Genomic DNA, 18,377 nt, shown 5'->3' on the forward strand with positions numbered 1-18,377 from the left:
CCAGTTTAAAAACCAGACAAGTCCATCCCGAGCTGAATAAAAGCAGAGCGCCCTCAGGAGGCAGGGGTATTATCTGTTGCAGAGGGGTCCTGTGACTCCACTTCAGAGTCCACAAGTGAATGAGAGTAACGGCAGCTGTCCCCCAAGTCACAGGAACCCTATGGAAGACAAAAGGTAGGTCAAAGGTGGTGCTCATCAGAGACGAAGCTTAAAAATCCACCCTATTGAGGGTCAGCAAGGTAGTTTATGAACTGAGACCCCCATGGATTGCTCCAAGAGCAGAGGTATCTATTCTGTCAGATTAACATTCTAGTTGTCAGTCTAATATCACCAGTACAGCGCCATCCAGTGGCTGCAGATTTTTTGCACTATTACATAGTTCAGACCCTACCACCTTACAGGATTACCTACCTATGACTAAATTACTTCCGGTCACTTACCTGCTTGTACTTCTTGCACACAAACTGCTTGAAGCTTGTATCCTCGGGGGCGCCCTTCCTCTTGTTCTGATGTTGTTTCCTCCTCTCCTCCAAGGATGTTGATATTCCTCCCCTGGAGGAGACAAATCCGTATGATACAACCCCACAGACACTAACTACAACTCTCATCATCCTTACTGGAGAGCCACAGGTCACCAAACAATGTCACCCAGAGGATTTAGCGTATTGAGCCCTTAAGATTCATAATTCCTTGAATAATCAAATCACTTCTCTAATACACATTCCCTAGAAGACCATGTTGGTTCATCAGTAGCTCAATCCCATTCAAGTGAATGGGGCAGAGCTGCAATACCAAGCACTGACAGTAAATGGCTGTATGTTGTGTGTGATGAGGTAGGTGGTTAAAAGGGTTTTTCCCACTAAAAAAAAAATTCTCAAATCTTAATCCCCTGCTGATGTTTACACAAAGATAATTTTACCCCTTACTTAACAATTACTCAGTTTTATTGCTGTTTTAGCTCCTATCACTCCCTAGGCTGCTCAGTGTAAAATCCCAGGGTGTGAGTGGGGACTCTAAGAGATGAGAAGCCTTTTACACTGTCAGCTCTACTACATCTCTGTTCTCATAGATATGTGGCTGCTTCCCCCGATAACTTGTCTGTTTGCAGCTCTCTGCTCACAATGTGCTGGCAGGAAGTGAATCAGTGAGTGTCAGTGTGAGCTCCGTGCTGGGCTGCAGGCACAGAGCAGAAAGACACAAATCTCAGCTGCAGGCCTCACACAGAAATCCATTGTGGCAGCGACCCGACCCGAAGTCAGAAGTTACAGAATCGTGTCTAGGTGCAAATGAAATTGTGTACACTAGGACTGATAGCGACAGGTTGGAATTATATCTGTGAGATGCTGTATTTTTGTTAATAACAGTGAATTAGCGAATGTGTTATTTTGTTATTCTGAGTACATATAAGAAACTTGTAATGCAGCATCACTCGGGCGCAGGTAAGTGATTATATAACTACCCGGCTTTGGCTCGTGCTTTCGGTCCCCAGTTGGCCTCCGGATTTTCCTGAAACCTCTTTAGGCCCATCCTCCGGGATTTTGGATTTGCGTCTTGTCGAACTTCAAAATTGGCCTGAATCCTATAGAGAAAGTGACGTGATGAGCGCTACGTGACGGCGGCATCAGATGATATACAGATGCGTTACACGGCACTGACCGCGGCTCTGTACCCAGGATGTGATACGCCGGGCTCGTCTCCGACAGCTTCTCCCTCTTCACTGGATTCAGCTTCTCCTGTTGGAAATGGAGATCATTAACAGGTCGGATACATAAGAATCATTCATTGTCATCATCCATTCATCTGCTATATAGATGCTGCAGAACCTCTTTAGAAAACTGAGGACAACTTTTTTTAGTTCAATGAGAGGTAGTCAGAGCGGCCGCTAGTTATGAAATCAGACTCCACAGGACTCTAGGAGATGAAGAAGTTTCTGTCCCTGCAAAGCTGCAGCCATGGTGCATGGTATCCACTCCACATGCACCAGGGGATATCCTCACACTGCTGTGCACTTAGCTCTGTAACCTAAACCACTGCCTACAAGAAACCTAATTCAGCTCATACTCAGAAGTAGAGAGGAGAGGCTGTGGAGTAGTAGATCGGTGCAGAGAGCTATGAGCACAGCAGTGTGAGGACAGCTACAATCCTAGAATATTAATGCATTTTTCACAGTCCTGCTGCTACTACATACAAAAAAGGATGATTACACATGTCTCCAGGGACAATACATAACAATGGCTGCAGGACATGTAGACTCTCACCCAACATCTCATGATGTCCCAGATCACGGAGGGAGATGCATTGGTCTTGATGGCGTTCTGGCAGGCATGTGACAGCGAGACTTTGTGCCCAGCATGCAGCAGAGCAGACCTGGAAGAAAGAGGGTTAAATCTGATCTACAGTAAAGAAAACCAAACACCTAAGGAAATCAGGAACTCACCGGAACTGGAGCAGGGAGGGAGTGTTACAGCGCACAGCACTGCTCAGACTGTCCAGAGTGTAGTATAAGGGGATATCCAGCTCCTGCAGAATGGGAATATCAGAAATGCATCAGCCGATGGGTGCAAACTATTACTGCTCCGCCTGGAGTTATCACCCAGCTTTCCCAAGCTCCTGAAATCCGTGACATTATCTACCACCCCAGTTAGGGAAATGCATCTATCATACATTCAGGAGTCTTTGAAAGCTGGATTAGCAGGACACATTTTCCAGTGAACACCACAAGGGAGCGCTCTCTCACCTCAGTCACCATGCTCAGCATTCCCTCGATCCGGTCTGACGTCTTGAAGCGCTCTGGATTTCTTTCTGATGCGTCCAGGACTTTCTGTACAAAGGTTTTATCGTGGAGAGGCTCAGCCCAGATGGGTCCTCCAACCTGAAACACAAGAACACGATAATACGGGGCAGACGGACGCCGGACACACGGCCATTATACGTGACCAGTCACTGCCTACCTGATGCTTCTGTTGGCAAAACTCACAGCTGGCTCCTATGGCTGGTCCAGTCCCGGCAGAGTACTTCATACTGTCCAGAGAGTAAATGCATTAATAAGAGAAAAAAAAACATCTAAAAACGTAATTATCATTGACACAGAGGTAACATACTTGTTCCCGTGAGGCACAGCTCTCCCCATACGCTGTAGATGGTACGTTCCACAGCCCACACAGTTGTAGAGCAGGGCTTGTTTACTATGGAGATATGGGGGGGGGATGTTGGAGTTATCTTGGGTGTTTTCATAAGGGGCGTTTGTACAGTGTTTGGGGGTGACACTCACCTGGCTGACATTTTAACCTTTGCCTGTCCAGTGAAAACTCGTACAAACACCCGGATGTAGAAGTCGGCAGAGATACTGAGCATAGGAACGATGTAACGCTGGTAACAATTGGCGCGCAGGTCTAAGCTGTGCAGGAGGATACGCAGAGCCTGTGCAGGGCAGAACATAACTCCTTACACTCCACATATATTGAACCATCAATTGGCGCCACCTAGCAGCACTCAATGACGAAGATGTTAAGTATCTAAACTTGTTAGCAAAAACCTTATGGGTCTAAACTCTGCCCATAGACCTCCTTACCATTTCATGGCAGAATTTGGACTTCAGGGACATGGAGCCGTACTTGCTGTAGCAGGTTTCCCCGTTGTTACCCGCGAGCACGGCCATGTCAGTGCAGGTAACACACAGCAGCCCTATGGAGGATACACAGGGGTACAAGGTCACATCACCGCAGCCCTACACAAATGTCAGGGTCCCTCAGCAAACATTAACCACCCACCTCCTTCACCAATGCTCTGCACCGCTGCGTCCAGGAATATGGCCGGGCTACCATAGGGATCCAGATCAATGACATCAAAGCGATCATTTCTTCCCATCCTGTTATACATCAACATCCTACAAGCACAAAGGAGGAGAGTAAATACCCCAAGCATGACCTGCTGCTCCATCAAGTGGTGACAAAGGCTACATCGGGGTCTGTTCTCGTGATCCACTGATCAGATTGTTATCCCCTACACAACCTTTATTAATCAAGCTCGGGACAGGCCCTTTAAGATTTCACCATTGTTTTCAGATGCAAAAGGAATGAACAGCCATAGTATGTAATTGCAGCCATTATTTATAGGTGGCATTCCTATGTGCATTACTCATGTAATTGTGATGTATGCAGCAATTCTCCACCCACCCCAAGGTGTCAATGTCTACACCCCAGCAGATGCCAGGAGGAGCACAACTTCCTAATACAATACATTCCAGGGCATGGCCGATTTTCAACTGTCACAGGGTGCCACAATTTTCAACTGGTTGTGTGTGGTACTGCAGCTGCACCCTACTCACTACAGTGGAACGTACAGCACCTTACCTGGCGTCACTGTAGTTGGCAGTCACCAGGTGCTCCACACCATTGAACTGTATGTTTCTTTTGATCAGCTCCACGGCACTGGTAGAGAAGTCATTGGCCACGATGCTCTGCAGCCCCGGAACCTCACAAGCAAAACGGATAGAACGTAGCCCAGAAGCTGCCAGACCCTCCAGAACACGCAGACCCTCCTAACAAAGGGAGATAGGGGGGTAATTCACTGATTAGGGGGATCCCAAGAGATCCAGAAGTAAAATAAATTATAGTGTGACCATCAGCAACTTCATCCTGGTGTAGTAAGGCATAGTCCCCGAGTACAATTGCCTTCCGGTGCTTGATGCTTTTTTTAATTTAGGATATTTGCTATTCAGACATCTAGGAAAGCTGGGTAAGGGTTTGTTTGTATTATGTTGTGGGTGTGTTTGTCAGGTCTGTTGTGCCTACGGTTCTCTGATCCTGCTTGCTGGCAAATGCGAAACCTGGACATATGCCCTGTGATACGTAATGCCTGTCATTATTGGAACATGTTGCTATTATTGCAGAATGTCTAATTATAGGAAATCTGGTACTGTAGTCAAATGCCTTATGTCAAATTACTTTGTACTGTTATTCTTATTTTTCTTCTTTAAAAATGCAAAAATGGATACTGTTAGCTCTATATAAAAAAAATAATAATAGTGAGGAGTTGTATAAAGATGATGCTTTATACAATCCAGTTATTAATACATTTTTTTAACCATTTTGCAGAGTTGCGAAACATACCCTTAATACTCGAGTATAAGCCGACTCGGGTATAAGACGAGGCACCGAATTTTAATACAAAAAACTGGGAAAACCTATTGACTTGAGTATAAGCCTAGAGTGGGAAATGCATTGGTCATAGCCTCCCCAATATATAGCCAGCCCCCTGTAGTATATAGCCTGCCCAGTACATAGCTAGCCAGTCCCCTTCCCCCACTATGTAGCCAGCAGCCCCCTGTATGTACCCAGCCCCTGCCCGCTCTGTACTCACCTTTCCAACACCCTCGTAGGTCTTCTGTCTTCAGCTCCGGCTCTCCATGCGGTCCCATCGCATACACCATGACGTCAGCCGCCTGCCGCGTGTGTGCCGATGGCTGTGTACACACTATAATGTTGGCAAGCGGCTGAAGTAATGTTGTGTGCGATGCAGCTGTGGGGACCCAAAGATGGAGCCAGAGCTGATGACCTGGGGTTGGAAAGCTGAGTACAGAGGTTTATTTTCTTCCATAGACTCTAGTATAAGCCAAGTTAGTTTTTCAGCAAATTTTTTGCTTATACTCGAGTATATATGGCAAGTGCTATTAAAGGGTTAACATAATACACTTTAAAACATTTACTGCACAGCACCCTCCTGTGAACTGCAGTTCAGTAGGTGCCAGCTGCTCTGCACAGCTCTCTATATAAGTGTCTCAGCAGTGATGAGAGTGCTCTTAGTAATCCCTCATCTCCATACCCCCTGGCAGTCATCCTGAGTACTAACCGGGCATGCCTCTCCTACAGTCACAGTGCGTCGCTCGGCGGGAGCAGGCGTATTCTCATGGGTAGACATTTTACAGTCCTCTCCGTTGTCTGACAGATCCACCACCACCTTCTGCAGCTCCTTCTCTCCTGGCAGCACAACTGCAGAGATATAGACACTTATCAATAACCACAAAGAATCTGTCCTCCTACCTGAGAAATTCCAATAATATATGAAATTTTACTCATATAAAAATCATACTCTTCAAGATCAGAGTTACTCTTTTCCACCATCTCTGAAACAAACTGAAAGGATTTGTACCATGTCCTGAACTCAGATCAAGAAAGAGGGTCCTATTCTCACCAATGCATGAAGCGGCAGGTTACGCATTTGTTCTACCACTCTATATCAGATATAGCAGAACACATCACTCACATATTTCCAGGGCTCTCACAGACAGTTAACAGTAGTGTTGGACATACCAGAGCGCCGTGCTCTGCCATTTTCAATACTCCAACAGTATTGATTGTAGCAATTGAACACATCACATGCTTGACCTGACTCTCCATCAAATAGTTAGAGCAGGACCCCCTTTCACATGATTGGTTGAGGTCCCGGCAATCAGCCCCCCTCCAACGAGATTATTATCCCTTATCTTGACTATAGGGGATAATAAACGTGTTACAACCCATTTAAAGACATTTGGCAGACTATTTGGGAGCAAGTTGATCACAAGGTTCTCTGCAGCGCCATCACATGAAGTGTTACACAGGGCCCAATTACATCTATGCCTAAGCTGTGTAATGTTGGACAAGGCAAGTTGTACAGATAAAGTTGCTCTTTTTAAATTATTGTCACTTTAGTTACATGTAAACTGAACTCCAGAATGAAATCTCCATTTAATATTGCTCAGAGACCGGTAAATATATAGGACATATCACACAAGTGGTATAACAAAGTATTGCAGCACCACATACTCACAGTCAATGCCTTTCTCCGCTAGCTGCATACGAGCAAACTCTGTGATGACAGCACAACTAAGTATAGAACAGAAGAACGTAATGTACACATCATGATCCTGCCCTTAGATTGTAAGCTCTGCAGTCCAGGATCCTTCCCCCAATCCCTCCACTTACGTCAGGTCTCTGTTAAACTCCTGCACCGGGTTATAAAACACCTGATTGGCGCTGGGATAGATGACCTTGGCTTTCCCTTCGGTGATGATGGTCTCCTCTTGGGTGGGCGCAGCTACCTCCATCATGAATGCACGGGAGATCCTTATTAGATTCTGAAACTTGAACACTGAAGAAGACGTCTGTGGAAAAGAACGGAGTCTGTGAAGGATGGAGATCATCAGGAGGACCTGAAGAAGAGGAAAGCAGCATGGATACTGAGGATTGATACTGAGGGGGGGGGGGGGGATACGGAGGATATAACCGGCTACCATCACTTTCAGTGTAAATGAAGAAGAAATAAACACAATCATATGAATACAGCTGCTCAGAGGTTCTGCTGGATGTGCAGATACTGAGAAACACGTATATAGTATAACTATCGGCTCTCAGAGCATGCTGGGAGTTGTAGTTTAGTCACTGCTGGAGCGCCAATAGCATAGAACACCCAGATCCTACTCCGATCTCTCCCTCCGATAATATATTCCGGACCCCTATCAATAACACTGACATAACAACAATTCTCACCCCATATCACCTCTTAATCACATATCACAGCATGTTCCCCAGGGCGCTGCCATCTTGCCGCATCACGTGACGCCTTCTAACCAACCAGCGTCAAGTTCGACGGCATTCGAAAAGGAACAATGTTAATTCGAAAGCGATCTATTGTATACCGAAATCTGAGCACTACTGATCATAGAACCTAATTATAGATCGTCATTTATATTCAGAAGCGCTTGAGAATTTGTACAGAATGTGGCTACAGGAAATAGTTGCTACAGTGATGGGATTTGATGTAATAATGGTATATTAGAGTAGAATATATATATCATATTATATTATATTACATTATGTATAGTAATAGTGTAAAGGGCTCATAGTCCTACAAGCTGGCACCTCCATAGGTTTCAGACTATAAGAAACCCTCTACTATAAATATTATATTGTGGTTAAATAATGTTCTACATATTATAAAATACATCAGCAACAATAATCTGTCCTTACAGCCCCCTGTTATACCATAATATAGTGTCCAGCACCGAAAAATGAGATATATAGTAACAAGCGGCAGAGTTTACAAGATGAAAACGTGAAATCTACCATTTGTTTTTATGCATTTTGAACCAAACATACCTTGAGAATGCTGTTGCTACACTGATGCAGAAACATATCTTGTTTTATCCCTGAACCAAGTGGTATTGCTAAAAAACTATTATAAAATTCAGGACCTTGGGAAAGCTGGGTTCAAGCTGGATGCCTTACATAAAAACATTACTGAACTGCCCAGACAGCACTAATCATGGTGCAGCGATTGATTACTTCTCCCTGTAAGGGACAACACAGAGATTACCTCATTTTCTGGTGCAATGCATAATTAGGGTGAGAGGAATAGTGCCTGAGCAGCCACAAGAGCGACAGAGCCTCATTATCAGAACTTTATCATTGTTTTTTCTGAAAAACCACTCAGCTCAGGGATTAAACAAGATATGTTTCTGCATCAGTATAGCTACAACATTCTCAAGGTATGTTTGCTTCATAATGCATGGAATAAATTAGTAGATTTCCTTTAATAATATATGAGTTTAGCACCTTCATATTCTGCAGTGGAAAAGTCTTCATACCCCTGATTTTTGATTTTGAGGTTCCCCCCATTCTTCTTTGTACATCTAGAGGCTGGAGGTTCCCCCATTCTTCTTTGTACATCTAGAGGCTGGAGGTTCCTCCATTCTTCTCTGTACATCTAGAGGCTGCAGGTTCCTCCATTCTTCTCTGTACATCTAAAGGCTGGAGGTTCCCCCATTCTTCTTTGTACATCTAGAGGCTGGAGGTTCCCCACATTATTCTTTGTACATCTAGAGGCTGGAGGTTCCTCCATTCTTCTTTGTACATCTAGAGGCTGGAGGTTCTCCCATTCTTCTTTGTACATCTAGAGGCTGGAGGTTCCTCCATTCTTCTTTGTACATCTAGAGGCTGGAGGTTCTCCCATTCTTCTTTGTACATCTAGAGGCTGGAGGTTCCCCCATTCTTCTTTGTACATCTAGAGGCTGGAGGTTCCCCCATTCTTCTTTGTACATCTAGAGGCTGGAGGTTCCTCCATTCTTCTTTGTACATCTAGAGGCTGGAGGTTCCTCCAGTCTTCTTTGTACATCTAGAGGCTGGAGGTTCCTCCATTCTTCTTTGTACATCTAGAGGCTGGAGGTTCCTCCCATTCTTCTTTGTACATCTAGAGGCTGGAGGTTCCTCCATTCTTCTTTGTACATCTAGAGGCTGGAGGTTCCCCCATTCTTCTCTGCACATCTAGAGGCTGGAGGTCCCTCCATTCTTCTTTGTACATCTAGAGGCTGGAGGTACCCCCATTCTTCTTTGTACATCTAGAGGCTGGAGGTTCCCCCATTCTTCCCTGCACATCTAGAGGCTGGAGGTCCCTCCATTCTTCTTTGTACATATAGAGGCTGGAGGTTCCGCCATTCTTCTTTGTACATCTAGAGGCTGGAGGTTCCCCCATTCTTCTTTGTACATCTAGAGGCTGGAGGTTCCCCCTTTCTTCTTTGTACATCTAGAGGCTGGAGGTTCTCCCATTCTTCTTTGTACATCTAGATGCTGGAGGTTCCCCCATTCTTCTTTGTACATCTAGAGGATCCCCCATTCTTCTTTGTACATCTAGAGGCTGGAGGTTCCTCCATTCTTCTTTGTACATCTAGAGGCTGGGGGTTCCTCCATTCTTCTTTATACATCTAGAGGTTGGAGGTTCCCACATTCTTCTCTGTACATCTAGAGGCTGTAGGTTCCTCCATTCTTCTTTGTACATCTAGAGGTTGGAGGTTCCCCCATTCTTCTCTGCACATCTAGAGGTTGGAGGTTCCCCCCATTCTTCTTTGTACATCCAGAGGCTGGAGGTTCCTCCATTCTTCTTTGTTCATCTAGAGGCTGGAGGTTCCCCCCATTATTCTTTGTACATCTAGAGGCTGGAGGTTCCCCCATTCTTCTCTGCACATCTAGAGGCTGGAGGTCCCTCCATTCTTCTTTGTACATCTAGAGGCTGGAGGTTCCCCCATTCTTCTTTGTACATCTAGAGGCTGGAGGTTCCCCCATTCTTCTTTGTACATCTAGAGGCTGGAGGTTCCCCCCATTCTTCTCTGTACATCTAGAGGCTGTAGGTTCCTCCATTCTTCTTTGTACATCTAGAGGCTGGAGGTCCCCATTCTTTTCTGTACATCTAGAGGCTGGAGGTTCCTACATTCTTCTTTGTACATCTAGAGGCTGGAGGTTCCCCCCATTCTTCTCTGTACATCTAGAGGCTGGAGGTTCTCCCATTCTTCTTTGCATATCTAGAGGCTGGAGGTTCCCCCATTCTTCTTTGTACATCTAGAGGCTGGAGGTTCCCTCATTCTTCTTTGTACATCTAGAGGCTGGAGGTTCCACCATTCTTCTTTGTACATCTAGATGCTAGAGGTTCCTCCATTCTTCTTTATACATCTAGAGGCTGGAGGTTCCCCCCATTCTTCTATGTACATCTAGAGGCTGGAGGTTTCCCCATTCTTCTTTATACATCTAGGGGCTGGAGGTTCCCCCCATTCCTCTTTGTACATCCAGAGGCTGGAGGTTCCTCCATTCTTCTTTGTACATCTAGATGCTGGAGGTTCCTCCATTCTTCTTTGTACATCTAGAGGTTCGCCCATTCTTCTTTGTACATCTAGAGGCTGGGGGTTCCCCCGTTCTTCTTTGTACATCTAGAGGCTGGAGGTTCCTCCATTCTTCTTTGTACATCTAGAGGCTGGAGGTTCCCCCCATTCTTCTCTGTACATCTAGAGGCTGGAGGTTCCTCCATTCTTCTTTGTACATCTAGAGGCTGGAGGTTCCTCCATTCTTATTTTTACATCCTGAGGCTGGAGGTTCCTCCATTCTTCTTTGTTCATCTAGAGGCTGGAGGTTCCCCCCATTCCTCTTTGCACATCTAGAGGCTGGAGGCTCCTCCATTCTTCTTTGTACATCTAGAGGCTGGAGGTTCCCCCCATTCTTCTTTGCACATCTAGAGCCTGAAGGTTCCTCCATTCTTCTTTGTTCATCTAGAGGCAGGAGGTTCCCCCCATTCTTCTTTGTACATCTAGCGGCTGGAGCTTCCCCCATTCCTTTTTGTACAACTAGAGGCTGGAGCTTCCCCCATTCTTCTTTGCACATCTAGAGGCTGGAGGTTCCTCCATTCTTCTTTGCACATCTAGAGGCTGGAGGTTCCTCCATTCTTCTTTGTACATCTAGAGGCAGGAGGTTCCCCCCATTCTTCTCTGTACATCTAGAGGCTGGAGGTTCCTCCATTCTTCTTTGTACATCTAGAGGCTGGAGGTTCCTCCATTCTTATTTTTACATCCTGAGGCTGGAGGTTCCTCCATTCTTCTTTGTTCATCTAGAGGCTGGAGGTTCCCCCCATTATTCTTTGTACATCTAGAGCAGTGGTTCTCAACCTTTCTAATGCTGTGACCCCGCAATACAGTTCCTCATGCTCTGGTGACCCCAAACCATGCAACTCGCAGTAAAAACACAGTAAAATTTCTGCTCCGATGGCTTTAGGCGACCCCCGGTTTTGGTCGTTCGACCCCCGCTGGGGTCCCGACCCACAGGTTGAGAACCACTGATCTAGAGGCTGGAGGTTCCCCCATTCTTCTTTGTACATCTAGAGGCTGGAGGTTCCCCCATTCTTCTTTGCACATATAGAGGCTGGAGGTTCCTCCATTCTTCTTTGTACATCTAGAGGTTCCCCCATTCTTCTTTGTACATCTAGAGGCTGGAGGTTCCCCCGTTCTTCTTTGTACATCTAGAGGCTGGAGGTTCCTCCATTCTTCTTTGTACATCTAGAGGCTGGAGGTTTCTCCATTCTTCTCTGCACATCTAGAGGCTGGAGGTTCCTCCATTCTTCTTTGTACAACCAGAGGCTGGAGGTTCCCCCCATTCTTCTTTGCACATCTAGAGGCTGGAGGTTCCTCCATTCTTCTTTGTACATCTAGAGGCTGGAGGTTCCCCCATTCTTCTCTGTACATCTAGAGGCTGGAGGTTCCTCCATTCTTCTTTGTACATCTAGAGGCTGGAGGTTCCCCCCATTCTTCTCTGTACATCTAGAGGCTGGAGGTTCTCCCATTCTTCTTTGCATATCTAGAGGCTGGAGGTTCCCCCATTCTTCTCTGTACATCTAGAGGCTGGAGGTTCTCCCATTCTTCTCTGTACATTTAGAGGCTGGAGGTCCCCCCATTCTTCTTTGTACATCTAGAGGCTGGAGGTTCCCCCATTCTTCTTTGTACATCTAGAGGCTGGAGGTTCCCCCATTCTTCTTTGTACATCTAGAGGCTGGAGGTTCCTCCATTCTTCTTTGTACATCTAGAGGCTGCAGGTTCCTCCATTCTTCTTTATACATCTAGAGGCTGGAGGTTCCCCCATTCTTCTTTATACATCTAGAGGCTGGAGGTTCCCCCCATTCTTCTTTGTACATTCAGAGGCTGGAGGTTCCTCCATTCTTCTTTGTACATCTAGAGGCTGGAGGTTCCTCCATTCTTCTTTGTACATCTAGAGGCTGGAGGTTCCTCCATTCTTCTTTGTACATCTAGAGGCTGGAGGTTCCCCCCATTTTTCTTTGTACATGTAGACGTTGGAGGTTCCCCCCATTCTTCTTTGTACATCCAGAGGCTGGAGGTTCCTCCATTCTTCTTTGTTCATCTAGAGGCTGGAGGTTCCCCACATTATTCTTTGTACATCTAGAGGCTGGAGGTTCCCCCATTCTTATTTGTACATCCAGAGGCTGGAGGTTCCTCCATTCTTCTTTGTTCATCTAGAGGCTGGAGGTTCCTCCATTCTTCTTTGTACATCTAGAGGCTGGAGGTTCCCCCCATTCTTCTTTGCACATCTAGAGGCTGGAGGTTCCTCCATTCTTCTTTGTTCATCTAGAGGCAGGAGGTTCCCCCCATTCTTTGTACATCTAGCGGCTGGAGCTTCCCCCATTCCTCTTTGTACAACTAGAGGCTGGTGGTTCCCCCATTCTTCTTTGCACATCTAGAGGCTGGAGGTCCCCCCATTTTTCTTTGTTCATCTAGAGGCTGGAGGTTCCTCCATTCTTCTTTGTACATCTAGAGGCTGGAGGTTCCCCCCATTCTTCTCTGTACATCTAGAGGCTGGAGGTTCCTCCATTCTTCTTTGTACATCTAGAGGCTGGAGGTTCCCCCATTCTTCTCTGCACATCTAGAGGCTGGAGGTCCCTCCATTCTTCTTTGTACATCTAGAGGCTGGAGGTTCCTCCATTCTTCTTTGTTCATCTAGAGGCTGGAGGTTCCTCCATTCTTCTTTGTACATCTAGAGGCTGGAGGTTCCCCCCATTCTTCTTTGCACATCTAGAGGCTGGAGGTTCCTCCATTCTTCTTTGTTCATCTAGAGGCAGGAGGTTCCCCCCATTCTTTGTACATCTAGCGGCTGGAGCTTCCCCCATTCCTCTTTGTACAACTAGAGGCTGGTGGCTCCCCCATTCTTCTTTGCACATCTAGAGGCTGGAGGTCCCCCCATTTTTCTTTGTTCATCTAGAGGCTGGAGGTTCCTCCATTCTTCTTTGTACATCTAGAGGCTGGAGGTTCCCCCCATTCTTCTCTGTACATCTAGAGGCTGGAGGTTCCTCCATTCTTCTTTGTACATCTAGAGGCTGGAGGTTCCCCCCATTCTTCTCTGTACATCTAGAGGCTGGAGGTTCCTCCATTCTTCTTTGTACATCTAGAGGCTGGAGGTTCCCCCATTCTTCTTTGCACATCTAGAGGCTGGAGGTTCCTCCATTCTTCTTTGTACATCTAGAGGCTGTAGGTTCCCCCCATTCTTCTTTGTACATCTAGAGGCTGGAGGTTCCTCCATTCCTCTTTGTACATCTAGAGGCTGGAGGTTCCCCCATTCTTCTTTGCACATCTAGAGGCTGGAGGTTCCTCCATTCTTCTTTGTTCATCTAGAGGCTGGAGGTTCCCCCCATTCTTCTTTGTACATCTAGAGGCTGGAGGTTCCTCCATTCTTCTTTGTATATCTAGAGGCTGGAGATTCCCCCCATTCTTCTTTGTACATCTAGAGGCTGGAGGTTCCTCCATTCTTCTTTGTACATCTAGAGGCTGGAGGTTCCTCCATTCTTCTCTGTACATCTAGAGGCTGGAGGTTCCTCCATTCTTCTTTGTACATCTAGAGGCTGGAGGTTCCCCCATTCTTCTCTGTACATCTAGAGGCTGGAGGTTCCCCCCATTCTTCTTTGTTCATCTAGAGCAGTGATGGCGAACCTTTTAGAGGCCGAGTGCCCAAACTACAACAAAGACCTGCTTATTTATCGCAAAGTGCCAACACAGAAATTTAATTTGTGATTTATACTCCCTTCTCTGTCACAGTTTTCATTGATACCAGCACCCTGAGTACACCAATAAAGCAGAAAATAGTCCCAGGTAGCTCTGTCACTTTAATATAGCTCTGTGCACAGCAAGTCCTTGGCTGTCTGGGACTGCAGGAAGATACCTGGAGTCCTCTCTGGTGATGGCCTGAGTGCCCACAGAAAGGGCTCTGAGTGCCACCTCTGGCACCAGTGCCATAGGTTAGCCATCACTGATCTAGAGGCTGCAGGTTCCTCCATTGTTCTTTGTACATCTAGAGGCTGGAGATTCCTCCATTCTTCTTTGCACATCTAGAGGCTGGAGGTTCCTCCATTCTTCTTTGTACATCTAGAGGCTGGAGGTTCCTCTATTCTTCTTTGTACATCTAGAGGCTGGAGGTTCCCCCTTTCTTCTTTGTACATCTAGAGGCTGGAGGTTCTCCCATTCTTCCCTGCACATCTAGAGGCTGGAGGTCCCTCCATTCTTCTTTGTACATATAGAGGCTGGAGGTTCCGCCATTCTTCTTTGTACATCTAGAGGCTGGAGGTTCCCCCATTCTTCTTTGTACATCTAGAGGCTGGAGGTTCCCCCTTTCTTCTTTGTACATCTAGAGGCTGGAGGTTCTCCCATTCTTCTTTGTACATCTAGATGCTGGAGGTTCCCCCATTCTTCTTTGTACATCTAGAGGATCCCCCATTCTTCTTTGTACATCTAGAGGCTGGAGGTTCCTCCATTCTTCTTTGTACATCTAGAGGCTGGGGGTTCCTCCATTCTTCTTTATACATCTAGAGGTTGGAGGTTCCCACATTCTTCTCTGTACATCTAGAGGCTGTAGGTTCCTCCATTCTTCTTTGTACATCTAGAGGTTGGAGGTTCCCCCATTCTTCTCTGCACATCTAGAGGTTGGAGGTTCCCCCCATTCTTCTTTGTACATCCAGAGGCTGGAGGTTCCTCCATTCTTCTTTGTTCATCTAGAGGCTGGAGGTTCCCCCCATTATTCTTTGTACATCTAGAGGCTGGAGGTTCCCCCATTCTTCTCTGCACATCTAGAGGCTGGAGGTCCCTCCATTCTTCTTTGTACATCTAGAGGCTGGAGGTTCCCCCATTCTTCTTTGTACATCTAGAGGCTGGAGGTTCCCCCATTCTTCTTTGTACATCTAGAGGCTGGAGGTTCCCCCCATTCTTCTCTGTACATCTAGAGGCTGTAGGTTCCTCCATTCTTCTTTGTACATCTAGAGGCTGGAGGTCCCCATTCTTTTCTGTACATCTAGAGGCTGGAGGTTCCTACATTCTTCTTTGTACATCTAGAGGCTGGAGGTTCCCCCCATTCTTCTCTGTACATCTAGAGGCTGGAGGTTCTCCCATTCTTCTTTGCATATCTAGAGGCTGGAGGTTCCCCCATTCTTCTTTGTACATCTAGAGGCTGGAGGTTCCCTCATTCTTCTTTGTACATCTAGAGGCTGGAGGTTCCACCATTCTTCTTTGTACATCTAGATGCTAGAGGTTCCTCCATTCTTCTTTATACATCTAGAGGCTGGAGGTTCCCCCCATTCTTCTATGTACATCTAGAGGCTGGAGGTTTCCCCATTCTTCTTTATACATCTAGGGGCTGGAGGTTCCCCCCATTCCTCTTTGTACATCCAGAGGCTGGAGGTTCCTCCATTCTTCTTTGTACATCTAGATGCTGGAGGTTCCTCCATTCTTCTTTGTACATCTAGAGGTTCGCCCATTCTTCTTTGTACATCTAGAGGCTGGGGGTTCCCCCGTTCTTCTTTGTACATCTAGAGGCTGGAGGTTCCTCCATTCTTCTTTGTACATCTAGAGGCTGGAGGTTCCCCCCATTCTTCTCTGTACATCTAGAGGCTGGAGGTTCCTCCATTCTTCTTTGTACATCTAGAGGCTGGAGGTTCCTCCATTCTTATTTTTACATCCTGAGGCTGGAGGTTCCTCCATTCTTCTTTGTTCATCTAGAGGCTGGAGGTTCCCCCCATTCCTCTTTGCACATCTAGAGGCTGGAGGCTCCTCCATTCTTCTTTGTACATCTAGAGGCTGGAGGTTCCCCCCATTCTTCTTTGCACATCTAGAGCCTGAAGGTTCCTCCATTCTTCTTTGTTCATCTAGAGGCAGGAGGTTCCCCCCATTCTTCTTTGTACATCTAGCGGCTGGAGCTTCCCCCATTCCTTTTTGTACAACTAGAGGCTGGAGGTTTCCCCCATTCTTCTTTGCACATCTAGAGGCTGGAGGTTCCTCCATTCTTCTTTGCACATCTAGAGGCTGGAGGTTCCTCCATTCTTCTTTGTACATCTAGAGGCAGGAGGTTCCCCCCATTCTTCTCTGTACATCTAGAGGCTGGAGGTTCCTCCATTCTTCTTTGTACATCTAGAGGCTGGAGGTTCCCCCATTCTTATTTTTACATCCTGAGGCTGGAGGTTCCCCCATTCTTCTTTGTTCATCTAGAGGCAGGAGGTTCCCCCCATTCTTCTTTGTACATCTAGCGGCTGGAGCTTCCCCCATTCCTCTTTGTACAACTAGAGGCTGGAGGTTTCCCCCATTCTTCTTTGTACATCTAGAGGCTGGAGGTTCCTCCATTCTTCTTTGCACATCTAGAGGCTGGAGGTTCCTCCATTCTTCTTTGTACATCTAGAGGCAGGAGGTTCCCCCCATTCTTCTCTGTACATCTAGAGGCTGGAGGTTCCTCCATTCTTCTTTGTACATCTAGAGGCTGGAGGTTCCTCCATTCTTATTTTTACATCCTGAGGCTGGAGGTTCCTCCATTCTTCTTTGTTCATCTAGAGGCTGGAGGTTCCCCCCATTATTCTTTGTACATCTAGAGCAGTGGTTCTCAACCTTTCTAATGCTGTGACCCCGCAATACAGTTCCTCATGCTCTGGTGACCCCAAACCATGCAACTCGCAGTAAAAACACAGTAAAATTTCTGCTCCGATGGCTTTAGGCGACCCCCGGTTTTGGTCGTTCGACCCCCGCTGGGGTCCCGACCCACAGGTTGAGAACCACTGATCTAGAGGCTGGAGGTTCCCCCATTCTTCTTTGTACATCTAGAGGCTGGAGGTTCCCCCATTCTTCTTTGCACATATAGAGGCTGGAGGTTCCTCCATTCTTCTTTGTACATCTAGAGGTTCCCCCATTCTTCTTTGTACATCTAGAGGCTGGAGGTTCCCCCGTTCTTCTTTGTACATCTAGAGGCTGGAGGTTCCTCCATTCTTCTTTGTACATCTAGAGGCTGGAGGTTTCTCCATTCTTCTCTGCACATCTAGAGGCTGGAGGTTCCTCCATTCTTCTTTGTACAACCAGAGGCTGGAGGTTCCCCCCATTCTTCTTTGCACATCTAGAGGCTGGAGGTTCCTCCATTCTTCTTTGTACATCTAGAGGCTGGAGGTTCCCCCATTCTTCTCTGTACATCTAGAGGCTGGAGGTTCCTCCATTCTTCTTTGTACATCTAGAGGCTGGAGGTTCCCCCCATTCTTCTCTGTACATCTAGAGGCTGGAGGTTCTCCCATTCTTCTTTGCATATCTAGAGGCTGGAGGTTCCCCCATTCTTCTCTGTACATCTAGAGGCTGGAGGTTCTCCCATTCTTCTCTGTACATTTAGAGGCTGGAGGTCCCCCCATTCTTCTTTGTACATCTAGAGGCTGGAGGTTCCCCCATTCTTCTTTGTACATCTAGAGGCTGGAGGTTCCCCCATTCTTCTTTGTACATCTAGAGGCTGGAGGTTCCTCCATTCTTCTTTGTACATCTAGAGGCTGCAGGTTCCTCCATTCTTCTTTATACATCTAGAGGCTGGAGGTTCCCCCATTCTTCTTTATACATCTAGAGGCTGGAGGTTCCCCCCATTCTTCTTTGTACATTCAGAGGCTGGAGGTTCCTCCATTCTTCTTTGTACATCTAGAGGCTGGAGGTTCCTCCATTCTTCTTTGTACATCTAGAGGCTGGAGGTTCCTCCATTCTTCTTTGTACATCTAGAGGCTGGAGGTTCCCCCCATTTTTC

The 18,377-nt window shown here is 46.6% G+C and overlaps 1 protein-coding gene across 8 annotated transcripts in view; it reads right to left on the reverse strand.

The window, feature by feature from the left end:
• Positions 1–10: 10 nt before the first annotated feature.
• The window catches only part of TRMT1 (tRNA methyltransferase 1), a 38,751-nt gene continuing 20,384 nt past the window's right edge, over positions 11–18,377 (reverse strand). For 2 of the 8 annotated variants that reach the window (XM_072149685.1, XM_072149684.1), the window contains exons 2-17: positions 6,966–7,144; positions 6,811–6,866; positions 5,851–5,990; positions 4,353–4,540; positions 3,771–3,886; positions 3,572–3,684; positions 3,272–3,420; positions 3,102–3,185; positions 2,952–3,021; positions 2,738–2,872; positions 2,438–2,520; positions 2,259–2,367; positions 1,657–1,733; positions 1,460–1,579; positions 441–552; positions 11–158 (exon numbers count right to left, since the gene is read on the reverse strand). In XM_072149685.1, the coding sequence (XP_072005786.1) occupies positions 54–158; positions 441–552; positions 1,460–1,579; positions 1,657–1,733; positions 2,259–2,367; positions 2,438–2,520; positions 2,738–2,872; positions 2,952–3,021; positions 3,102–3,185; positions 3,272–3,420; positions 3,572–3,684; positions 3,771–3,886; positions 4,353–4,540; positions 5,851–5,990; positions 6,811–6,866; positions 6,966–7,144 (1,836 nt within the window). In that variant the 3' untranslated portion in view covers positions 11–53. Of the gene's footprint in view, positions 159–440; positions 553–1,459; positions 1,580–1,656; positions 1,734–2,258; positions 2,368–2,437; positions 2,521–2,737; positions 2,873–2,951; positions 3,022–3,101; positions 3,186–3,271; positions 3,421–3,571; positions 3,685–3,770; positions 3,887–4,352; positions 4,541–5,850; positions 5,991–6,810; positions 6,867–6,965; positions 7,193–7,529; positions 7,645–18,377 lie in introns of those variants that run through there. The other 6 variants (XM_072149683.1, XM_072149682.1, XM_072149689.1 and 3 more) reach the window with 5 other exon arrangements.

The sequence above is a fragment of the Engystomops pustulosus genome, chromosome 4, assembly GCF_040894005.1.
Source record: "Engystomops pustulosus chromosome 4, aEngPut4.maternal, whole genome shotgun sequence".
In the NCBI taxonomy this organism is placed as follows: Eukaryota; Metazoa; Chordata; class Amphibia; order Anura; family Leptodactylidae; genus Engystomops; species Engystomops pustulosus.